The 23,858-nt window shown below is 61.9% G+C and overlaps 1 protein-coding gene across 1 annotated transcript in view; it reads left to right on the forward strand.

The window, feature by feature from the left end:
• Nucleotides 1-23,858, forward strand: part of LOC308232538 (uncharacterized protein) — a gene marked incomplete at both ends in the record, with an annotated part of 55,909 nt that overhangs the window by 14,670 nt on the left and 17,381 nt on the right. The window contains 36 exons of the mRNA XM_080639749.1: nt 64-126; nt 827-901; nt 1,033-1,119; nt 2,774-2,830; nt 2,928-2,981; nt 3,054-3,107; nt 5,150-5,203; nt 5,893-5,946; nt 7,191-7,244; nt 7,604-7,648; nt 7,788-7,841; nt 7,927-7,971; nt 8,065-8,118; nt 8,251-8,295; nt 9,067-9,120; nt 9,529-9,573; nt 10,112-10,165; nt 10,269-10,313; nt 11,992-12,045; nt 12,130-12,237; nt 12,326-12,379; nt 12,489-12,542; nt 12,625-12,669; nt 12,758-12,811; nt 13,499-13,543; nt 13,628-13,681; nt 14,902-14,955; nt 15,783-15,836; nt 18,435-18,542; nt 18,617-18,706; nt 19,285-19,338; nt 20,623-20,730; nt 21,725-21,832; nt 22,941-22,994; nt 23,506-23,559; nt 23,678-23,785. Coding sequence (XP_080495875.1) covers nt 64-126; nt 827-901; nt 1,033-1,119; nt 2,774-2,830; nt 2,928-2,981; nt 3,054-3,107; nt 5,150-5,203; nt 5,893-5,946; nt 7,191-7,244; nt 7,604-7,648; nt 7,788-7,841; nt 7,927-7,971; nt 8,065-8,118; nt 8,251-8,295; nt 9,067-9,120; nt 9,529-9,573; nt 10,112-10,165; nt 10,269-10,313; nt 11,992-12,045; nt 12,130-12,237; nt 12,326-12,379; nt 12,489-12,542; nt 12,625-12,669; nt 12,758-12,811; nt 13,499-13,543; nt 13,628-13,681; nt 14,902-14,955; nt 15,783-15,836; nt 18,435-18,542; nt 18,617-18,706; nt 19,285-19,338; nt 20,623-20,730; nt 21,725-21,832; nt 22,941-22,994; nt 23,506-23,559; nt 23,678-23,785 — 2,253 coding nt within the window. The remainder of the gene's footprint in view (nt 1-63; nt 127-826; nt 902-1,032; nt 1,120-2,773; nt 2,831-2,927; nt 2,982-3,053; nt 3,108-5,149; nt 5,204-5,892; nt 5,947-7,190; nt 7,245-7,603; nt 7,649-7,787; nt 7,842-7,926; nt 7,972-8,064; nt 8,119-8,250; nt 8,296-9,066; nt 9,121-9,528; nt 9,574-10,111; nt 10,166-10,268; nt 10,314-11,991; nt 12,046-12,129; nt 12,238-12,325; nt 12,380-12,488; nt 12,543-12,624; nt 12,670-12,757; nt 12,812-13,498; nt 13,544-13,627; nt 13,682-14,901; nt 14,956-15,782; nt 15,837-18,434; nt 18,543-18,616; nt 18,707-19,284; nt 19,339-20,622; nt 20,731-21,724; nt 21,833-22,940; nt 22,995-23,505; nt 23,560-23,677; nt 23,786-23,858) is intronic.

Raw genomic sequence — 23,858 nt, forward strand, 5'->3', positions numbered from 1 at the left:
GTGATGCCATCAGGTCCACCTTGGTGTCCCCATCACCCCATGGGTCTGTTGGCACCTCCATAGGGAATGTCAGGACCTCCAGGGACACAGGGACCACCAGGAGCACCGGGAGAGCCGGGAGAGAGGGTGAATACCCAGGATGCCATTGAGCGCCCATCACCCCATTGATCCCACCCTTGTTCCATTGACCCCCCATTATCAAATTGCTCCCCCATCATCCCATTGATCCCCATCACCCCATTGACGCCCCCATCACCCCATTGATCCCCCATCATCCCATTGATCCCACATCACCCCATTGACCCCCCCATCATCCCATTGACCCCCCCATCACCCCATTGACCCCCCCATCATCCCACTGATCCCCCATCATCCCATTGATCCCCCATCACCCCATTGACCCCCCCATCACCCCATTGATCCCCCATCACCCCATTGACCCCCCCATCATCCCATTGATCCCCCATCACCCCATTGACCCCCCCATCATCCCACTGATCCCCCATCAACCCATTGACCCCCCCATCATCCCATTGATCCCCCATCACCCCATTGACGCCCCCATCATCCCATTGATCCCCCATCACCCCATTGACCCCCCATCATCCCATTGATCCCCCATCACCCCATTGACCCCCCCATCATCCCACTGATCCCCCATCACCCCATTGACCCCCCCATCACCCCATTGATACCCCATCACCCCATTGACCCCCCCATCATCCCATTGATCCCCCATCACCCCATTGACCCCCCCATCATCCCACTGATCCCCCATCACCCCATTGATCCCCCATCACCCCATTGACCCCCCTTATGCCCCCAGGGCTCCCCCGGCCGGGCCGGCCTCCCTGGCTCTGATGGGACCCCTGGCCCCCCTGGCACCTCCATGATGCTCCCGGTGAGTGCCCATGGGCTCCCCCCATCCCAACCCCCAACGAACCCCTCCCCTCTTTGGGGCTGGGGGGGGGGGTTGTTCCCATCCCAATCCCATTCCATTCCCATCCCAATCCCATCCCATTCCCATCCCAGTTCCGCTTCGGCAGCAGCGCTGGGGACAAGGGCCCGGTGGTGGCGGCGCAGGAGGCCCAAGCCCAGGCCATCCTCCAGCAAGCAAGGGTGAGCAATGGGGGGCACCAGCCCCCCCAAACCCCTTCCAATGGGATCCCCACACCTCTTCCAATGGGATCCCCACACTCCTTCCAATGGGATCCCCAAACCCATTCCAATGGGATCCCCAAACCCATTCCAATGGGATCCCCACACCTCTTCCAATGGGATCCCCACACCCCTTCCAATGGGATCCCCACACCCATTCCAATGGGATCCCCACACTCCTTCCAATGGGATCCCCAAACCCATTCCAATGGGATCCCCAAACCCATTCCAATGGGATCCCCAAACCCATTCCAATGGGATCCCCACACTCCTTCCAATGGGATCCCCAAACCCATTCCAATGGGATCCCCAAACCCATTCCAATGGGATCCCCACACCCCTTCCAATGGGATCCCCAAACCCATTCCAATGGGATCCCCACACCCATTCCAATGGGATCCCCACATCCATTCCAATGGGATCCCCAAACCCATTCCAATGGGATCCCCACACCCATTCCAATGGGATCCCCACACCCCTTCCAATGGGATCCCCAAACCCATTCCAATGGGATCCCCAAACCCATTCCAATGGGATCCCCAAACCCATTCCAATGGGATCCCCACACCCCTTCCAATGGGATCCCCAAACCCATTCCAATGGGATCCCCACACTCCTTCCAATGGGATCCCCACACTCCTTCCAATGGGATCCCCAAACCCATTCCAATGGGATCCCCACACTCCTTCCAATGGGATCCCCACACCCATTCCAATGGGATCCCCAAACCCATTCCAATGGGATCCCCACACTCCTTCCAATGGGATCCCCACACCCCTTCCAATGGGATCCCCAAACCCATTCCAATGGGATCCCCACACTCCTTCCAATGGGATCCCCAAACCCATTCCAATGGGATCCCCACACCCCTTCCAATGGGATCCCCAAACCCATTCCAATGGGATCCCCACACTCCTTCCAATGGGATCCCCACACCCATTCCAATGGGATCCCCAAACCCATTCCAATGGGATCCCCACACTCCTTCCAATGGGATCCCCACACCCCTTCCAATGGGATCCCCAAACCCATTCCAATGGGATCCCCACACTCCTTCCAATGGGATCCCCAAACCCATTCCAATGGGATCCCCACACCCCTTCCAATGGGATCCCCAAACCCATTCCAATGGGATCCCCACACTCCTTCCAATGGGATCCCCACACCCATTCCAATGGGATCCCCAAACCCATTCCAATGGGATCCCCAAACCCATTCCAATGGGATCCCCACACTCCTTCCAATGGGATCCCCAAACCCATTCCAATGGGATCCCCACACCCCTTCCAATGGGATCCCCAAACCCATTCCAATGGGATCCCCAAACCCATTCCAATGGGATCCCCACACCCCTTCCAATGGGATCCCCAAACCCATTCCAATGGGATCCCCACACTCCTTCCAATGGGATCCCCAAACCCATTCCAATGGGATCCCCACACCCCTTCCAATGGGATCCCCAAACCCATTCCAATGGGATCCCCACACTCCTTCCAATGGGATCCCCACCCCTTCCCCCCCAGGTGATGCCCATGGATTGACCCCCAAATCCTGCCCCAAAGCTCCCCTTTCCCAAGGAATCCCGGGAATAACCCCCCCCCCCTTTCCTTCCCAGCTGGCTCTGCGGGGCCCCCCCGGTCCCATGGGATTCACCGGCCGCCCTGGCCCCATGGTGGGTACCGCCTGCCTCCGGCCTGGCCTCGGAGCGGGATAACGCTGGGATCCGGGATGCGCATCCCTGATCCCTCCCTTTCCCACCCCGTTCCCAGGGCCAGCCCGGCAGCACCGGGATAAAGGGGGAATGCGGAGACTTCGGCCCGCAGGTGAGTGCGGGGCCGGGCGGCGGGCGCATCCCAACGTATCCCCATGGCTGGAATCTCGCGCTCTTTCCATAGGGACCACGAGGCCCCCAAGGCCTCACGGGAGCCCCTGGAAAACCGGGTCGGAGGGTGAGATGTGGGGCTGGAAAGGTTGGGAAGAATGGGAAGGGGGGGGTCCTGCGTCCCATTGCGTCCCATTGCGTCCCACTGCGTCCCATTGCATCCCATTGCGTCCCACTGCGTCCTATTGCGTCCCATTGCGTCCCACTGCGTCCCATTGCGTCCCATTGCGTCCCATTGCGTCCCACTGCGTCCCATTGCGTCCCATTGCGTCCCACTGCGTCCTATTGCGTCCCATTGCGTCCCACTGCGTCCCATTGCGTCCCATTGCGTCCCATTGCGTCCCACTGCGTCCCATTGCGTCCCACTGCGTCCCATTGCGTCCCATTGCGTCCCACTGCGTCCCACTGAGTCCCATTGCGTCCCATTGCGTCCCATTGCGTCCCACTGCGTCCCATTGCGTCCCACTGCGTCCCACTGCGTCCCATTGCGTCCCATTGCGTCCCACTGCGTCCCACTGCGTCCCATTGCGTCCCATTGCGTCCCATTGCGTCCCATTGCGTCCCATTGCGTCCCATTGCGTCCCACTGCGTCCCATTGCGTCCCACTGCGTCCCATTGCGTCCCACTGCGTTCCACTGCGTCCCATTGCGTCCCACTGCGTCCCACTGCGTCCCATTGCGTCCCACTGCGTCCCATTGCGTCCCACTGCGTTCCACTGCGTCCCATTGCGTCCCATTGCGTCCCACTGCGTCCCACTGCGTCCCACTGCGTCCCACTGCGTCCCATTGCGTCCCATTGTGTCCCACTGCGTCCCATTGCGTCCCATTGTGTCCCACTGCGTCCCATTGCGTCCCACTGCATCCCACTGCGTCCCATTGCGTCCCACTGCGTCCCATTGCGTCCCACTGCGTCCCACTGCGTCCCACTGCGTCCCATTGCGTCCCACTGCGTCCCACTGCGTCCCACTGCGTCCCACTGCGTCCCACTGCGTCCCATTGCGTCCCACTGCGTCCCACTGCGTCCCATTGCGTCCCACTGCGTCCCATTGCGTCCCATTGCGTCCCATTGCGTCCCATTGCGTCCCACTGCGTCCCACTGCGTCCCACTGCGTCCCATTGCGTCCCACTGCGTCCCACTGCGTCCCACTGCGTCCCACTGCATCCCATTGCGTCCCATTGCGTCCCACTGCGTCCCACTGCGTCCCATTGCGTCCCACTGCGTCCCACTGCGTCCCACTGCGTCCCACTGCGTCCCATTGCGTCCCACTGCGTCCCACTGCGTCCCACTGCGTCCCATTGCGTCCCATTGCGTCCCACTGCGTCCCACTGCGTCCCACTGCGTCCCACTGCGTCCCATTGCGTCCCACTGCGTCCCACTGCGTCCCACTGCGTCCCACTGCGTCCCATTGCGTCCCATTGCGTCCCACTGCGTCCCACTGCGTCCCATTGCGTCCCACTGCGTCCCACTGCGTCCCATTGCGTCCCACTGCGTCCCATTGCGTCCCATTGCGTCCCATTGCGTCCCACTGCGTCCCATTGCGTCCCACTGCGTCCCATTGCGTCCCATTGCGTCCCACTGCGTCCCATTGCGTCCCATTGCGTCCCACTGTGTCCCATTGCGTCCCACTGCGTCCCACTGCGTCCCACTGAGTCCCATTGCGTCCCACTGCGTCCCATTGCGTCCCATTGCGTCCCACTGCGTCCCATTGCGTCCCATTGCGTCCCACTGCGTCCCATTGCGTCCCACTGCGTCCCATTGCGTCCCATTGCGTCCCACTGCATCCCACTGCGTCCCACTGCGTCCCATTGCGTCCCACTGCGTCCCACTGCGTCCCATTGCGTCCCACTGCGTCCCATTGCGTCCCATTGCGTCCCATTGCGTCCCACTGCGTCCCACTGCGTCCCATTGCGTCCCACTGCATCCCATTGCATCCCACTGCGTCCCACTGCGTCCCATTGCGTCCCACTGCGTCCCACTGCGTCCCATTGCGTCCCACTGCGTCCCATTGCGTCCCACTGCGTCCCACTGCGTCCCATTGCGTCCCACTGCGTCCCATTGTGTCCCACTGCGTCCCACTTCATCCCTCTTTGTCCCCCCTATATCCCACAGGGCCGACCGGGAGCTGATGGAGCGCGGGGAATGCCGGGGGATCCCGGTGTTAAGGTAAAAGTTGGGATGGTCCCGAGGATCCCATGGGATCCTCCCCACTGCGCTTTGGGTGCGCAGCCCCTGGTGGGAAGGGGTGCGGGATCCAGCGGGATAGCGGGATCCATGGGGTGGGATGGGAGCCATGGATCCTATGGGATTAAAAGGCAGGATGGGAATGGGGGTATTGGGTTGGACAAGGTTCTATGGGGTGGGATGGGGATGGGATGGGTTTGGGATGGGTTTGGGATGGGATGGGTTTGGGATGGGTTTGGGATGGGTTTGGGATGGGATGGGTTTGGGATGGGTTTGGGATGGGGACGGGATGGGTTTGGGATGGGTTTGGGATGGGATGGGTTTGGGATGGGTTTGGGATGGGTTTGGGATGGGGACGGGATGGGTTTGGGATGGGTTTGGGATGGGGACGGGATGGGTTTGGGATGGGGACGGGATGGGGACGGGATGGGTTTGGGATGGGGACGGGATGGGTTTGGGATGGGTTTGGGATGGGGACGGGATGGGTTTGGGATGGGATGGGTTTGGGATGGGATCGATGGCAGGCAGAGCCCCCCCCCATTCCTCCCCGTCTCCTTCTATGGGGCTGAGCCCCAACAGCACCCAGAGGTCCCCCCCCACCCATGGGTGTCCTCCCCATCCCCAAACCCATCCCCATCCATCCCCATGCCCATCCCTATCCCCATCCATAGGGAGACCGCGGCTTCGATGGGCTCCCAGGGCTCCCGGGTGACAAAGGCCACCGGGTGAGTGACAGCGACACCCATGGGTGCCCCCGGCCCCATTGATCCCTATGGGATAACACCGGCCACATTGATCCCTATGGGATAACACCGGCCCCATTGATCCCTATGGGATAACACCGGCCCCATTGATCCCTATGGGGTAACACCAGCCCCATTGATCCCTACGGGGTAACACCGGCCCCATTGATCCCTACGGGGTAACACCGGCCCCATTGATCCCTATGGGGTAACACCAGCCCCATTGATCCCTATGGGATAACACCGGCCCCATTGATCCCTATGGGGTAACACCGGCCCCATTGATCCCTATGGGGTAACACCAGCCCCATTGATCCCTATGGGATAACACCGGCCCCATTGATCCCTATGGGGTAACACCGGCCCCATTGATCCCTATGGGATAACACCGGCCCCATTGATCCCTATGGGGTAACACCGGCCCCATTGATCCCTATGGGATAACACCGGCCACATTGATCCCTATGGGATAACACCGGCCCCATTGATCCCTATGGGGTAACACCGGCCCCATTGATCCCTATGGGGTAACACCGGCCCCATTGATCCCTACGGGGTAACACCGGCCCCATTGATCCCTATGGGATAACACCAGCCCCACTGATCCCTATGGGGTAACACCGGCCCCATTGATCCCTATGGGATAACACCGGCCCCATTGATCCCTATGGGATAACACCGGCCCCATTGATCCCTATGGGATAACACCAGCCCCATTGATCCCTATGGGGTAACACCAGCCCCATTGATCCCTATGGGGTAACACCGGCCCCACTGATCCCTATGGGGTAACACCAGCCCCATTGATCCCTATGGGGTAACACCGGCCCCATTGATCCCTATGGGATAACACCGGCCCCATTGATCCCTATGGGGTAACACCAGCCCCATTGATCCCTATGGGGTAACACCAGCCCCACTGATCCCTATGGGATAACACCGGCCCCATTGATCCCTATGGGATAACACCGGCCCCATTGATCCCTATGGGGTAACACCGGCCCCATTGATCCCTATGGGGTAACACCGGCCCCACTGATCCCAATGGGGAGCAGCCGCCTCTCCCCTTTCCCTCCTCCTGCTCCTGCAGCCCTTGGCCTGGCTCCGGGCGCCGTTCCCGGCCGGAATGCCCTTGGACACAGAGCCCCCATTGAGGCCCACACGGAGCCCATTCATGCCCGGGGCTGTCACTCACCCATCCCAACCCTTCCCGTCCCCATCCCTAGGGCGAGCCGGGAGCGCCGGGAATGCCGGGGCCCCCCGGTGACGATGGAGATCGGGTGAGCGATTCCCGACAGCGGGAATAACACCGGGATCCCCCCCCCATCCCCACGGATCCCCCCTCGCATCCCTGCCTCCATCCCCACGGATCCCCCCTCGCATCCCTGCCTCCATCCCCACGGATCCCCCCTCGCATCCCTGCCTCCATCCCCACGGATCCCCCCTCGCATCCCTGCCTCCATCCCCATGGATCCCCCCTCGCATCCCTGCCTCCATCCCCACGGATCCCCCCTCGCATCCCTGCCTCCATCCCCACGGATGCCCCCTCGCATCCCTGCCTCCATCCCCATGGATCCCCCCTCGCATCCCTGCCTCCATCCCCATGGATCCCCCCTCGCATCCCTGTATCCATCCCTAGGGAGACGATGGCGAGGTTGGACCACGAGGGCTGCCAGGAGAAGCGGTAACAGGGGGGCCTATGGGGCACAGCCCCCATTCTATGGGGCACAGCCCCCATTCTATGGGGCACAGCCCTCACTCTATGGGGCGCAGCCTCCATTCTATGGGGCACAGCCCCCATTCACCCCCCATCTGCCCCATAGGGACCCAGAGGGCTCCTTGGTCCCAAAGGCCCCCCCGGCATCCCCGGCCCCCTGGTAAGAGCTATGGGGCAGCCCCACAGCGACCACGCTGGTACCCACCCCCCCCCCCCCATGCCCTCAGCACCCATCTCCCCCATAGGGCGTCCGCGGCATGGATGGACCCGTGGGGCCCAAGGGGAACGTGGTGAGTTGGGGGGCGCCCCACACGTCCCCCCTGAGCTCAATCCTGCCCCATAAGTGGGGGGCGGGCACCCATTGAGCCCCATCTCCACCATAGGGACCGCAAGGAGAACCAGGCCCCCCCGGGCAGCAGGGAACCCCAGGGACCCAGGTGAGCCCCCCCCCAGAGGGGCCATGGGGGCCCCCGCTATGGGTCGCGGGGGGGGGTTGGGGGCGCAGTGAGCCCCACATCGCCCCACATCGCCCCACATCGCCCCACATCGCCCCACGTCCTCCTGCTTAGGGGCTGCCAGGACCTCAAGGTGCCACAGGACCTCCTGGAGACAAGGTGGGAAGTGGGGCCCATGGGGGGGGCAATGGGATAATGGGGGTCTATGGGGCAAGGGGGGATCTATGGGGTGAAGGGGGATCTATGGGGCAAGGGGGGATCTATGGGGCAAAGCAGGATCTATGGGGCGAAGGGGGATCTATGGGGCAATGGGGGGATCTATGGGGCAATGGGGAGATCTATGGGGCAAAGGGGGATCTATGGGGCAATGGGGGGATCTATGGGGCAAAGCAGGATCTATGGGGCGAAGGGGGATCTATGGGGCAATGGGGAGATCTATGGGGCAAAGGGGGATCTATGGGGCAATGGGGGGATCTATGGGGCAAAGGGGGATCTATGGGGCGAAGGGGTATCTATGGGGCAAGGGGGGATCTATGGGGCAAAGCAGGATCTATGGGGCGAAGGGGGATCTATGGGGTGAAGGGGGATCTATGGGGCAAGGGGGGGATCTATGGGGTGAAGGGGGATCTATGGGGCAATGGGGGGATCCATGGGGCAAAGCAGGATCTATGGGGCGAAGGGGGATCTATGGGGCAAGGGGGGATCTATGGGGCAAAGGGGGATCTATGGGGCAAGGGGGGGATCCATGGGGCAAAGCAGGATCTATGGGGCGAAGGGGGATCTATGGGGCAAGGGGGGATCTATGGGGCAAAGGGGGATCTATGGGGCAAGGGGGGGATCCATGGGGCAAAGCAGGATCTATGGGGCGAAGGGGGATCTATGGGGCAGGACATGGGGTTGTGCCCCCCCCATTCCCTCCTCTTCCCATAGGGACCCCAAGGAAAACCGGGATTGCCCGGAATGCCCGGATCCGATGGTGCCCCCGTGAGTGCCCCCCCCAGCCCCACTGCGCCCATTGGGTGCCCCAGCCCCACTGCGCCCATTGGGTGCCCCAGCCCCACTGCGCCCATTGGGTTCCCCAGCCTCATTGCTCCCTATGGGTGCCCCAGCCCCACTGCACCCATTGGGTGCCCCAGCCCCATTGCTCCCTATGGGTTCCCCAGCCCCATTGCGCCCATTGGGTGCCCCAGCCCCATTGCTCCCTATGGGTTCCCCAGCCCCATTGCGCCCATTGGGTGCCCCAGCCCCATTGCTCCCTATGGGTTCCCCAGCCCCACTGCGCCCATTGGGTGCCCCAGCCCCATTGCGCCCATTGGGACCCCCCCACCCCGGGGACCCCCATGGGGGATGTGGGTCCTGAGCACCCGGGGGTGACCCCATTGCTCCCGGCAGGGCCACCCCGGCAAAGAGGGACCCCCTGGCTCTAAAGGGCACCAGGTAAGGACCCCCCTGAGCCCCACACCTATGGGGCAGCCCCACACCTATGGGGCAGCCCCAACCCCACATCTATGGGGCAGCCTCATCCCCACACCTATGGGGCAGCCCCATCCCCATATCTATGGGGCAGCCCCACACCTATGGGGCAGCCCCAACCCCATATCTATGGGGCAGCCCCATCCCCACACCTATGGGGCAGCCCCATCCCCATATCTATGGGGCAGCCCCACACCTATGGGGCAGCCCCACACCTATGGGGCAGCCCCATCCCCGTATCTATGGGGCAGCCCCACACCTATGGGGCAGCCCCACACCTATGGGGCAGCCCCATCCCCATATCTATGGGGCAGCCCCACACCTATGGGGCAGCCCCACACCTATGGGGCAGCCCCATCCCCATATCTATGGGGCAGCCCCACACCTACGGGGCAGCCCCACACCTATGGGGCAGCCCCATCCCCATATCTATGGGGCAGCCCCACACCGCTGGGGCCCCAAGGCCCTAGGGTTCCTGTCCAACCTCCTCCGCGCTCCGCAGGGTCCCCCAGGGCCCCAAGGCCCCCTTGGCTACCCCGGGCCCCGCGGGGGCAAGGTGAGCGCTGGGGCTTGGGGGGGGGGGGGGGGGGGGGGGGGAGGCCGTTTTGGGCTGAAACCCGGCGGAATTGGGGCCTGTGCTCAGCCCAGCGTCTCCATAGGGGGCGGACGGCGGCCGAGGCCTCAAGGGACACAAGGGCGAGAAGGTGGGTTCCATCCTGCACCCCCATTGGTGGGACCCAGCATCCCCATTGGTGGGACCCAGCATCCCCATTGGTGGGACCCAGCATCCCCATTGGTGGGACCCAGCATCCCATTGGTGGTACCCAGCATCCCCATTGGTGGTACCCAGCACCCCATTGGTGGTACCCAGCATCCCCATTGGTGGGACCCAGCATCCCCATTGGTGGTACCCAGCATCCCCATTGGTGGGACCCAGCATCCCCATTGGTGGGACCCAGCATCCCCATTGGTGGGACCCAGCATCCCCATTGGTGGTACCCAGCATCCCCATTGGTGGTACCCAGCATCCCCATTGGTGGGACCCAGCATCCCCATTGGTGGTACCCAGCATCCCCATTGGTGGGACCCAGCATCCCCATTGGTGGGACCCAGCATCCCCATTGGTGGGACCCAGCATCCCATTGGTGGGACCCAGCATCCCCATTGGTGGTACCCAGCATCCCCATTGGTGGTACCCAGCATCCCCATTGCTGGTACCCAGCATCCCCATTGGTGGGACCCAGCATCCCCATTGGTGGTACCCAGCATCCCCATTGGTGGGACCCAGCATCCCATTGGTGGTACCCAGCATCCCCATTGCTGGTACCCAGCATCCCCATTGGTGGTACCCAGCATCCCCATTGGTGGTACCCAGCATCCCCATTGGTGGTACCCAGCATCCCCATTGGTGGGACCCAGCATCCCCACTGGTGGTACCCAGCACCCCCATTGGTGGTACCCAGCACCCCATTGGTGGTACCCAGCACCCCCATTGGTGGTACCCAGCATCCCATTGGTGGTACCCAGCATCCCCATTGGTGGTACCCAGCATCCCCACTGGTGGTACCCAGCATCCCATTGGTGGTACCCAGCATCCCCATTGGTGGGACCCAGCATCCCCATTGGTGGGACCCAGCATCCCCATTGGTGGGACCCAGCATCCCCATTGGTGGGACCCAGCATCCCATTGGTGGGACCCAGCATCCCCATTGGTGGTACCCAGCATCCCCATTGGTGGGACCCAGCATCCCCATTGGTGGTACCCAGCATCCCCATTGGTGGGACCCAGCATCCCCATTGGTGGTACCCAGCATCCCCATTGGTGGTACCCAGCATCCCCATTGCTGGTACCCAGCATCCCCACTGGTGGTACCCAGCATCCCCACTGGTGGTACCCAGCATCCCCATTGGTGGTACCCAGCATCCCCACTGGTGGTACCCAGCATCCCATTGGTGGTACCCAGCATCCCCATTGGTGGTACCCAGCATCCCATTGGTGGTACCCAGCATCCCCATTGGTGGTACCCAGCATCCCATTGGTGGTACCCAGCATCCCATTGGTGGTACCCAGCATCCCATTGGTGGTACCCAGCATCCCCATTGGTGGGACCCAGCATCCCCATTGCTGGGACCCAGCATCCCCATTGGTGGTACCCAGCATCCCCATTGGTGGTACCCAGCATCCCCATTGGTGGTACCCAGCATCCCCACTGGTGGTACCCAGCATCCCCATTGGTGGTACCCAGCACCCCATTGGTGGTACCCAGCATCCCCATTGGTGGTACCCAGCATCCCCATTGGTGGGACCCAGCATCCCCATTGCTGGGACCCAGCATCCCCATTGGTGGTACCCAGCACCTCCATCCTCATCCTCTCCCATAGGGTGAAGAAGGCTTCCCTGGCTTCAAGGGGGACATGGGGCTCAAAGGAGACCGGGTAGGTCCATGGGGTGCCCATTGCTGTGCCCCATAGGGGCTGCCCCACCAGCGGCACCCCCCCTTTAACCCCTGCGCCCCATAGGGGGAAGTCGGGGTTCCTGGCTCCAGGGGTGAAGACGGCCCCGAAGGACCCAAAGGCCGCACGGGCCCCACTGGAGACCCCGGCCCCATAGGGCTGCTGGGGGAGAAGGTGAGCGCACACCCTAAGGGGCCACTTATGGGGCGAGGGGCCCCCCCATGGCCACCCCATAACCGCTCCTTCTCCCCACATCCCATAGGGAAAGCTGGGAGTTCCAGGGCTTCCCGGTTATCCAGGGCGTCCAGGGCCAAAGGTGGGTGCTGGAACCCACGGCAGACCCCAAACCTGCCCCGTAGCGCCCCATAGCGCCCCATATCCACCCCCCCCCCCCCGGACCCACATCTCCCCCCATCCATCCATAGGGATCGCAGGGATTCCCGGGATTCCCCGGCAGCAACGGCGAGAAGGGGGCACGGGTGAGTGAGCCCCATCCCCTGCCCCATAGCAGCCGGGCCCCATAAGTGCTGCGACCCCCAACTGTGTCCTTGTCTCCTATAGGGCCTATCGGGCAAATCAGGGCCACGGGGGGAGCGTGGCCCCACGGTGAGTATGGGGGGGGGTGGGGGGCTATGGGGCAGCCCCATAGATCTATGGGGCAGGTGATGGAGCCATGGATCTTCACCCATGCAAGGGGCCGAGGGGGCAACGGGGACCACGAGGAGCCACGGGCAAGTCGGGAGCCAAGGTCAGTTGTGGGGTGAGCTATGGGGCTATGGGGTGGGATATGGGCTATGGGGTGGGCTATTGGGCTATGGGGTGGGATATGGGCTATGGGGTGGGCTATGGGCTATGGGGTGGGCTATGGGCTATGGGGTGGGATATGGGCTATGGGGTGGGCTATGGGGCTATGGGGTTGGCTATGGGGCTATGGGGTGGGATATGGGCTAGGGGGTGGGATATGGGCTATGGGGTGGGATATGGGCTATGGGGTGGGATATGGGCTATGGGGTGGGATATGGGGCGGGCTATGGGGCTATGGGGTGGGATATGGGCTATGGGGTGGGATATGGGGCGGGCTATGGGGCTATGGGCTGGGCTATGGGGCTATGGGGTGAGCTATGGGCTATGGGGTGGGATATGGACTATGGGCTGGGCTATGGGGCTATGGGGTGAGCTATGGGCTATGGGGTGGGATATGGACTATGGGGTGAGCTATGGGCTATGGGGTGGGATATGGACTATGGGGTGGGCTATGGGGCTATGGGGTTGGCTATGGGGCTATGGGGTGGGCTATGGGCTATGGGGTGAGGTATGGGGCTATGGGGTGGGCTATGGGCTATGGGGTGAGGTATGGGGCTATGGGGTGGGCTATGGGGCTATGGGGTGGAGCTACGCTATGGGGCCGCCAACCCTCTCCTTTGCCCCCCATTAGGGTACTTCCGGCAGCGATGGCCCCCACGGCCCCATAGGAGAGCGGGTAAGGGGGGGGTCCCAGCCCCATGTGGGGCGCTATGGGGCAGGGTGGCCCCCCCCCAGCCTCACCCCATTGCCCCCCATTTAGGGCCTGCCAGGACCTCAAGGACCCAACGGCTTCCCCGGCCCCAAAGGGCCCCCTGTAAGTGCCGGGGTCCCCAATGCCCTGCTATGGGGCGCCCCACACGTGGGGGTCCCGCTGCTCCGCTATGGGGCGCCCCACACATTGGAGTCCCCATGCTCTGCTATGGGGCGCCCCACACATGGGGGTCCCGATGCTCCGCTATGGGGCGCCCCACACATTGGAGTCCCCATGCTCCGCTATGGGGCGCCCCACACATTGGAGTCCCCATGCTCTGCTATGGGACGCCCCACACATTGGGGTCCTGATGCTCCGCTATGGGGCACCCCACACATTGGGGTCCTGATGCTCCGCTATGGGGCGCCCCACACATTGGGGTCCCCATGCTCCGCTATGGGGCGCCCCACACATTGGAGTCCCCATGCTCCGCTATGGGGCGCCCCACACATTGGAGTCCCCATGCTCTGCTATGGGGCGCCCCACACATTGGGGTCCCCATGCTCTGCTATGGGGCGCCCCACACATGGGGGTCCCGATGCTCCGCTATGGGGCGCCCCACACATTGGGGTCCCCATGCTCCGCTATGGGGCGCCCCACACATTGGAGTCCCCATGCTCTGCTATGGGGCGCCCCACACATTGGAGTCCCCATGCTCTGCTATGGGGCGCCCCACACATTGGGGTCCTGATGCTCCGCTATGGGGCGCCCCACACATTGGAGTCCCCATGCTCTGCTATGGGGCGCCCCACACATTGGGGTCCCAATGCTCTGCTATGGGGCGCCCCACACATTGGAGTCCCCATGCTCTGCTATGGGGCGCCCCACACATTGGAGTCCCCATGCTCTGCTATGGGGCGCCCCACACATTGGAGTCCCCATGCTCTGCTATGGGGCGCCCCACACATTGGAGTCCCCATGCTCTGCTATGGGGCGCCCCACACATTGGAGTCCCCATGCTCCGCTATGGGGCGCCCCACACATTGGGGTCCCCATGCTCTGCTATGGGGCGCCCCACACATTGGAGTCCCCATGCTCTGCTATGGGGCGCCCCACACATTGGAGTCCCCATGCTCTGCTATGGGGCGCCCCACACATTGGAGTCCCCATGCTCTGCTATGGGGCGCCCCACACATTGGAGTCCCCATGCTCTGCTATGGGGCGCCCCACACATTGGAGTCCCCATGCTCTGCTATGGGGCGCCCCACACATTGGAGTCCCCATGCTCTGCTATGGGGCGCCCCACACATTGGGGTCCCCACGGAGCTGTCTCCGCCCCACAGGGCCCCCCCGGCAAGGACGGGCTCCCCGGGCACCCCGGGCAGCGCGGGGAAGGGGTGAGCGCCCCCTGCAGGGCTCCCGGGGGTTAATGAGGGCTTAATTGGGGTTAATTGGGGTTAATGAGGGGTTAATTGGGGTTAATTGGGGTTAATGAGGGGTTAATTGGGGTTAATTGGGGGTAATGAGGGGTTAATTGGGGTTAATTGGGGGTAATGAGGGGTTAATTGGGGTTAGTTGGGGTTAATTGGGGGTAATTGGGGTTAATGAGGGGTTAATTGGGGTTAATTGGGGTTAATGAGGGGTTAATTGGGGTTAATTGGGGGTAATGAGGGGTTAATTGGGGTTAGTTGGGGTTAATTGGGGGTAATTGGGGGTAATGAGAGGTTAATTGGGGTTAATTGGGGTTAATGAGGGGTTAATTGGGGTTAGTTGGGGTTAATTGGGGGTAATTGGGGGTAATGAGAGGTTAATTGGGGTTAATTGGGGTTAATGAGGGGTTAATTGGGGTTAATTGGGGTTAATGAGGGGTTAATTGGGGGTAATGAGGGGTTACTGAGGGGTTAATTGGGGTTAATGAGGGGTTAATTGGGGTTAATGAGGGGTTAATTGGGGGTAATTGGGGGTAATGAGGGGTTAATTGGGGTTAGTTGGGGTTAATGAGGGGTTAATGAGGGGTTAATTGGGGGTAATTGGGGTTAATGAGGGGTTAATTGGGGTTAATGAGGGGTTAATTGGGGTTAATGAGGGGTTAATTGGGGGTAATTGGGGGTAATGAGGGGTTAATTGGGGTTAATGAGGGGTTAATTGGGGTCAGTTGGGGTTTATTCGGGGTCAATCCTGGCTGACCCCAGCTCCTCCGCCCCCATTCCCCCTTTTCCCACAGGGATTCCAAGGGAAAACCGGGCCCCCGGGAGCGCCGGGCGTCGTGGGCCCCGCGGTGAGCGCTTCCCATTGGGATCCCCCCTTATCCCATCGGGATCCCCCCTTATCCCAGCGGGATCCCCCCTTATCCCAGCGGGATCCCCCCTTATCCCACCGGGATCCCCCCTTATCCCACCGGGATCCCCCCTTATCCCAGCGGGATCCCCCCTTATCCCAGCGGGATCCCCCCTTACCCCAGCGGGATCCACCCTTACCCCAGCGGGATCCAACCTTATCCCAGCGGGATCCCCCCTTATCCCACCGGGATCCCCCCTTACCCCAGCGGGATCCACCCTTACCCCAGCGGGATCCCCCCTTATCCCAGCGGGATCCCCCCTTATCCCATCGGGATCCCCCCTTATCCCACCGGGATCCCCCCTTATCCCACCGGGATCCCCCCTTATCCCAGCGGGATCCCCCCTTACCCCACCGGGATCCCCCCTTATCCCACCGGGATCCCCCCTTATCCCAGCGGGATCCACCCTTATCCCACCGGGATCCACCCTATCCCACCGGGATCCCCCCTTATCCCACCGGGATCCACCCTTATCCCACCGGGATCCACCTTATCCCACTGGGATCCCCCCTTATCCCAGCGGGATCCACCCTTATCCCACCGGGATCCAACCTTATCCCACTGGGATCCCCCCTTATCCCAGCGGGATCCACCCTTATCCCAGCGGGATCCACCCTTATCCCAGCGGGATCCCCCCTTATCCCACCGGGATCCCCCCTTATCCCAGCGGGATCCCCCCTTATCCCACTGGGATCCCCCCTTATCCCAGCGAGATCCCCCCTTATCCCAGCGGGATCCCCCCTTATCCCACTGGGATCCCCCCTTATCCCAGCGGGATCCCCCCTTATCCCACCGGGATCCACCCTTATCCCAGCGGGATCCACCCTTATCCCACCGGGATACCCCCCCTATCCCGGCGGGATCCCCCCTTATCCCATCTCATCCCATCGGGATCCCTGCTTCTCCCGCCCCTTCCCATTGGCTCCCATTGGAATTCCCCCTTCTCCCGCCCCTTCCCATTGGCTCCCATTGGAATTCCCCCTTCTCCTGCCCCTTCCCATTGACTCCCATTGGAATTCCCCCTTCTCCTGCCCCTTCCCATTGACTCCCATTGGAATTCCCCCTTCTCCCGCCCCTTCCCATTGACTCCCATTGGAATTCCCCCTTCTCCCGCCCCTTCCCATTGGCTCCCATTGGAATTCCCCCTTCTCCCGCCCCTTCCCATTGACTCCCATTGGAATTCCCCCTTCTCCCGCCCCTTCCCATTGGCTCCCATTGGAATTCCCCCTTCTCCCGCCCCTTCCCATTGGCTCCCATTGGAATTCCCCCTTCTCCCACCCCTTCCCACTGACTTCCATTGGAATTCCCCCTTCTCCCACCCCTTCCCATTGACTCCCATTGGAATTCCCCCTTCTCCCGCCCCTTCCCATTGACTCCCATTGGAATTCCCCCTTCTCCCGCCCCTTCCCATTGGCTCCCATTGGAATTACCCCTTCTCCCGCCCCTTCCCATTGACTCCCATTGGAATTCCCCCTTCTCCCGCCCCTTCCCATTGGCTCCCATTGGAATTCCCCCTTCTCCCGCCCCTTCCCATTGACTCCCATTGGAATTCCCCCTTCTCCCGCCCCTTCCCATTGACTCCCATTGGAATTCCCCCTTCTCCCGCCCCTTCCCATTGACTCCCATTGGAATTCCCCCTTCTCCCGCCCCTTCCCATTGACTCCCATTGGAATTCCCCCTTCTCCCGCCCCTTCCCATTGACTCCCATTGGAATTCCCCCTTCTCCCGCCCCTTCCCACTGACTCCCATTGGAATTCCCCCTTCTCCCGCCCCTTCCCATTGACTCCCATTGGAATTCCCCCTTCTCCCGCCCCTTCCCATTGACTCCCATTGGAATTCCCCCTTCTCCCGCCCCTTCCCATTGACTCCCATTGGAATTCCCCCTTCTCCCGCCCCTTCCCATTGGCTCCCATTGGAATTCCCCCTTCTCCCGCCCCTTCCCATTGGCTCCCATTGGAATTCCCCCTTCTCCCGAACCCTTCCCATTGACTCCCATTGGAATTCCCCCTTCTCCCACCCCTTCCCATTGACTCCCATTGGAATTCCCCCTTCTCCCACCCCTTCCCATTGACTCCCATTGGAATTCCCCCTTCTCCCGAACCCTTCCCATTGACTCCCATTGGAATTCCCCCTTCTCCCACCCCTTCCCATTGACTCCCATTGGAATTCCCCCTTCTCCCGCCCCTTCCCACTGACTCCCATTGGAATTCCCCGTTCTCCCGCCCCTTCCCATTGACTCCCATTGGAATTCCCCCTTCTCCCGCCCCTTCCCATTGGCTCCCATTGGAATTCCCCCTTCTCCCGCCCCTTCCCATTGACTCCCATTGGAATTCCCGCTTCTCCCGCCCCTTCCCATTGACTCCCATTGGAATTCCCCCTTCTCCCGCCCCTTCCCATTGGCTCCCATTGCAATTCCCCCTTCTCCCGCCCCTTCCCATTGACTCCCATTGGAATTCCCCCTTCTCCCGCCCCTTCCCATTGGCTCCCATTGGAATTCCCCCTTCTCCCGCCCCTTCCCATTGGCTCCCATTGTCCCAGGGAGCCGCGGGTGAGTCGGGCCCCATGGGCGAGCGGGGCCATCCCGGGCCCCCCGGCCCTCCCGGGGAGCAGGGGCTTCCGGGTCCCTCCGGCAAGGACGGCTCCAAGGTGAGCGCCGGGATCGGGGGGGATCCCTGCGGATCCCAGATCCCGCCATTCCCACCCCTCCCCCTCTCGCACAGGGAGATCCCGGCCCCTCGGGCTCCCCCGGCAAGGACGGGCCAGCGGGATTGAGGGGATTCCCTGGAGAGCGGGGCCTGCCCGGCGCGGCGGTGAGCGCATCCCTATGGAGCCCCTATGGAGCCCCTATGGAGCACCTATGGATCCCCTATGGATCCCCTATGGAGCCCAATGGAGCCCCTATGGATCCCCTATGGAGCCCAATGGATTCCCTATGGAGCCCCATGGATCCCCTATGGAGCCCCATGGATCCCCTATGGAACCCAATGGATCCCCTATGGAGCCCAACGGATCCCCTATGGAGCCCCATGGATCCCAATGGATCCCCTATGGAGCCCAATGGATCCCCTATGGACCCCAACGGATCCCCTATGGAGCCCCATGAATCCCCTATGGAGCCCAATGGATCCCAACGGATTCCCTATGGAGCCCAATGGATCCCAACGGATTCCCTATGGAGCCCAACGAATTCCCTATGGAGCCCAGTGGATCCCAACGGATTCCCTATGGAGCCCAATGGATCCCCTATGGCGCCCAATGGATTCCCAATGGATCCCTTATGGAGCCCAATGGAGCCCAGTGGATCCCTTTGGGATTTCCTATGGATCCCTATGGATCCCAATGGATTCCCTACGGAGCCCCCCCATTGACCTCCCGCTCCCTCCCATAGGGCGGACCAGGGCTGAAGGGCAACGAGGGACCCGCGGGCCCCCCCGGACCTGCTGTGAGTGTCCCCATAGAGCTCTATGGGTCAGTGATGGCCCATGGCTCTCTATGGGTCAGTGATGGCCCATGGCTCTCTATGGGTCACGCTGCCCCATGGCTCTCTATGGGTCACGCTGCCCCATGGCTCTCTATGGGTCAGTGATGGCCCATGGCTCTCTGTGGGTCACGCTGCCCCATGGCTCTCTATGGGTCAGTGATGGCCCATGGCTCTCTATGGGTCACGCTGCCCCATGGCTCTCTATGGGTCACGCTGCCCCATGGCTCTCTATGGGTCAGTGATGGCCCATGGCTCTCTATGGGTCAGTGATGGCCCATGGCTCTCTATGGGTCACGCTGCCCCATGGTTCTCTATGGGTCACGCTGCCCCATGGCTCTCTATGGGTCACGCTGCCCCATGGCTCTCTATGGGTCAGTGATGGCCCATGGCTCTCTATGGGTCACGCTGCCCCATGGCTCTCTATGGGTCAGTGATGGCCCATGGCTCTCTATGGGTCACGCTGCCCCATGGCTCTCTATGGGTCACGCTGCCCCATGGCTCTCTATGGGTCACGCTGCCCCATGGCTCTCTATGGGTCAGTGATGGCCCATGGCTCTCTATGGGTCAGTGATGGCCCATGGCTCTCTATGGGTCACGCTGCCCCATGGCTCTCTATGGGTCACGCTGCCCCATGGCTCTCTATGGGTCAGTGATGGCCCATGGCTCTCTATGGGTCACGCTGCCCCATGGCTCTCTATGGGTCAGTGATGGCCCATGGCTCTCTATGGGTCACGCTGCCCCATGGCTCTCTATGGGTCACGCTGCCCCATGGCTCTCTATGGGTCAGTGATGGCCCATGGCTCTCTATGGGTCAGTGATGGCCCATGGCTCTCTATGGGTCACGCTGCCCCATGGCTCTCTATGGGTCAGTGATGGCCCATGGCTCTCTATGGGTCACGCTGCCCCATGGTTCTCTATGGGTCACGCTGCCCCATGGCTCTCTATGGGTCACGCTGCCCCATGACTCTCTATGGGTCACGCTGCCCCATGGCTCTCTATGGGTCAGTGATGGCCCATGGCTCTCTATGGGTCACGCTGCCCCATGGCTCTCTATGGGTCACGCTGCCCCATGGCTCTCTATGGGTCAGTGATGGCCCATGGCTCTCTATGGGTCAGTGATGGCCCATGGCTCTCTATGGGTCACGCTGCCCCATGGCTCTCTATGGGTCACGCTGCCCCATGGCTCTCTATGGGTCAGTGATGGCCCATGGCTCTCTATGGGTCACGCTGCCCCACGTCCCCCAGGGCTCTCCAGGGGAGCGGGGGGGTCCAGGACAGGGGGGTCCCGTTGGCCCCCCCGGGAGACCCGGACCCCAGGGACCCCCGGGCCCGGCCGGGGAGAAGGGAATTCCGGTGGGTATCCAATGGGAATGGGGGGAGCGGGACTGAGCCCTGCGGCGTCCCATTGATCCCCATTGATCCCCATTGATCCCCATTGATCCCCATTGAACCCCATTGATCCCCATTGACCCCATTGATCCCCATTGATCCCCATTGAGCCCCATTGATCCCCATTGAACCCCATTGATCCCCATTGATCCCCATTGATCCCCATTGAACCCCATTGAACACCATTGATCCCCATTGATCCCCATTGAACACCATTGAACACCATTGATCCCCATTGATCCCCATTGACCCCCATTGAACCCCCATTGATCCCCATTGATCCCCATTGACCCCCATTGAACACCATTGAACACCATTGACCCCCATTGAACCCCATTGATCCCCATTGACCCCCATTGAACCCCATTGATCCCCATTGATCCCCATTGATCCCCATTGAACCCCATTGAGCCCCATTGAGCCCCATTGACCCCCATTGACCCCCATTGAACCCCATTGATCCCCATTGAGCCCCATTGATCCCCAATGATCCCCATTGACCCCCATTGAACCCCATTGATCCCCATTGATCCCCATTGAACCCCATTGATCCCCATTGAACCCCATTGAACCCCATTGATCCCCATTGATCCCCATTGAACCCCATTGATCCCCATTGACCCCACTGAACCCCATTGAACCCCACTGATCCCCATTGATCCCCATTGATCCCCATTGGTCCCCATTGATCCCCATTGACCCCCATTGATCCCCATTGGTCCCCATTGATCCCCATTGACCCCCATTGATCCCCATTGGTCCCCATTGATCCCCATTGACCCCCATTGATCCCCATTGGTCCCCATTGATCCCCATTGACCCCCATTGATCCCCATTGGTCCCCATTGATCCCTATTTCACCCATTGCACCCCACTGAACCCCATTGATCCCCATTGATCCATATTGCATCCATCTCCCTTCCCATCCCATTCCCGTCCCATTCCCACCTCTCCCCAGGGGGACAAAGGCTCCGTGGGTCCCGCTGGACGCGACGGGGTGCAGGGACCTGTGGGGCTGCCGGGGCCGGCCGGGCCCCCCGGAGGGGCAGGAGAGGATGGAGACAAGGTGAGAGTGCCCAGCCTGCCCCATAGCGACCCATAGCGACCCATTGCCCCCATTACCCCCTTTACCCCCATTACCCCCCATTACCCCATTTACCCCATTCCCCCATTGCCCCCATTACCCCCTTTACCCCCATTACCCCCATTACCCCCCATTACCCCCTTTACCCCATTCCCCCATTGCCCCCATTACCCCCTTTACCCCCATTACCCCCTTTACCCCCATTACCCCCCATTACACCCTTTACCCCCATTCCCCCATTGCCCCCATTACCCCCATTACCCCATTGCCCCCTTTACCCCCATTACCCCATTGCCCCCTTTACCCCCATTACCCCATTGCCCCCATTACCCCCATTACCCCATTACCCCCATTGCCCCCATTGCCCCCATTGCCCCCCATTGCCCCCTTTACCCCCATTCCCCCATTGCCCCATTGACCCCCATTCCCCCCATTGCCCCCATTACCCCCATTGCCCCCATTGCCCCCCACTGCCCCCATTGCCCCCATTGCCCCCATTACCCCCATTCCCCCCATTGCCCCCCTTGACCCCCATTGCCCCCTTTACCCCCATTCCCCCATTGCCCCATTGACCCCCATTGCCCCATTGACCCCCATTGCCCCCATTGCCCCCATTACCCCCTTTACCCCCATTGCCCCCCACTGCCCCCATTACCCCCATTACCCCCTTTACCCCCATTGACCCCCATTGCCCCCATTGCCCCCATTACCCCCTTTACCCCCATTACCCCCATTGCCCCCATTGCCCCCATTACCCCCATTACCCCCATTGCCCCCATTGACCCCCATTGCCCCCTATTACCCCCTTTACCCCGATTACCCCCATTGCCCCATTACCCCCATTACCCCATTGCCCCCATTGCCCCCATTGCCCCCCATTACCCCCATTATCCCCATTGCCCCCATTGACCCCCATTGCCCCCATTACCCCATTACCCCCATTACCCCCATTACCCCCATTACCCCATTGCCCCCATTACCCCATTGCCCCCATTGCCCCCATTGCCCCCATTACCCCATTACCCCCATTGCCCCCCATTGCCCCCCATTGCCCCCCATGGGTCTGAGCATCTTCTCCCCCCAACCCCAGGGTGAGGTTGGGGATCCCGGCTCCAAGGGCACCAAAGGCACCAAAGGAGAACACGTGAGTGTCCCCATAGCCCTCTATGGGTCAATCCTGCCCCATTGCCCTCTATGGGTCAGTGCCGCCCCATAGCCCTCTATGGGTCAATCCTGCCCCATTGCCCTCTATGGGTCAGTGCCGCCCCATAGCCCTCTATGGGTCAATCCTGCCCCATTGCCCTCTATGGGTCAGTGCCGCCCCATAGCCCTCTATGGGTCAATCCTGCCCCATTGCCCTCTACGGGTCAGTGCCGCCCCATAGCCCTCTATGGGTCAATCCTGCCCCATTGCCCTCTATGGGTCAGTGCCGCCCCATAGCCCTCTATGGGTCAATCCTGCCCCATTGCCCTCTATGGGTCAATCCTGCCCCATTGCCCCCTATGGGTCAGCGCCGCCCCATAGCCCTCTATGGGTCAATCCTGCCCCATTGCCCTCTACGGGTCAGTGCCGCCCCATAGCCCTCTATGGGTCAATCCTGCCCCATTGCCCCCTATGGGTCAGCGCCGCCCCATTGCCCCCCTCCATCTCCATAGGGACCCCCAGGCCCTCCTGGACCCATTGGAGCCGTCGGCCAACCCGGAGCAGCCGTGAGCATCCCCCAGCTCCCCACAGCCGGGGGCTCCCTATGGGGCACGCTATGGGTCCCATGGGGCAGCCCCGACCCCATTGTGCCCTATGGGAGCCTGAGCCCTTCCTGCCCCATAGGGAGCCGATGGGGAGCCGGGGGCCCGAGGACCTCAAGGGCACTTTGGAGCCAAAGGGGACGAGGGGACGCGGGGCTTCAATGGGGCCCCAGGCCCCATAGGGCTGCAGGTGGGGCCCGGCGCCCCATAACCAACCCCATTGCCCCATAGAACACCCCATAACCAACCCCATTGCCCCATAG

The sequence above is a fragment of the Psittacula echo genome, assembly GCF_963264785.1.
Source record: "Psittacula echo genome assembly, contig: SCAFFOLD_139, whole genome shotgun sequence".
In the NCBI taxonomy this organism is placed as follows: Eukaryota; Metazoa; Chordata; class Aves; order Psittaciformes; family Psittacidae; genus Psittacula; species Psittacula echo.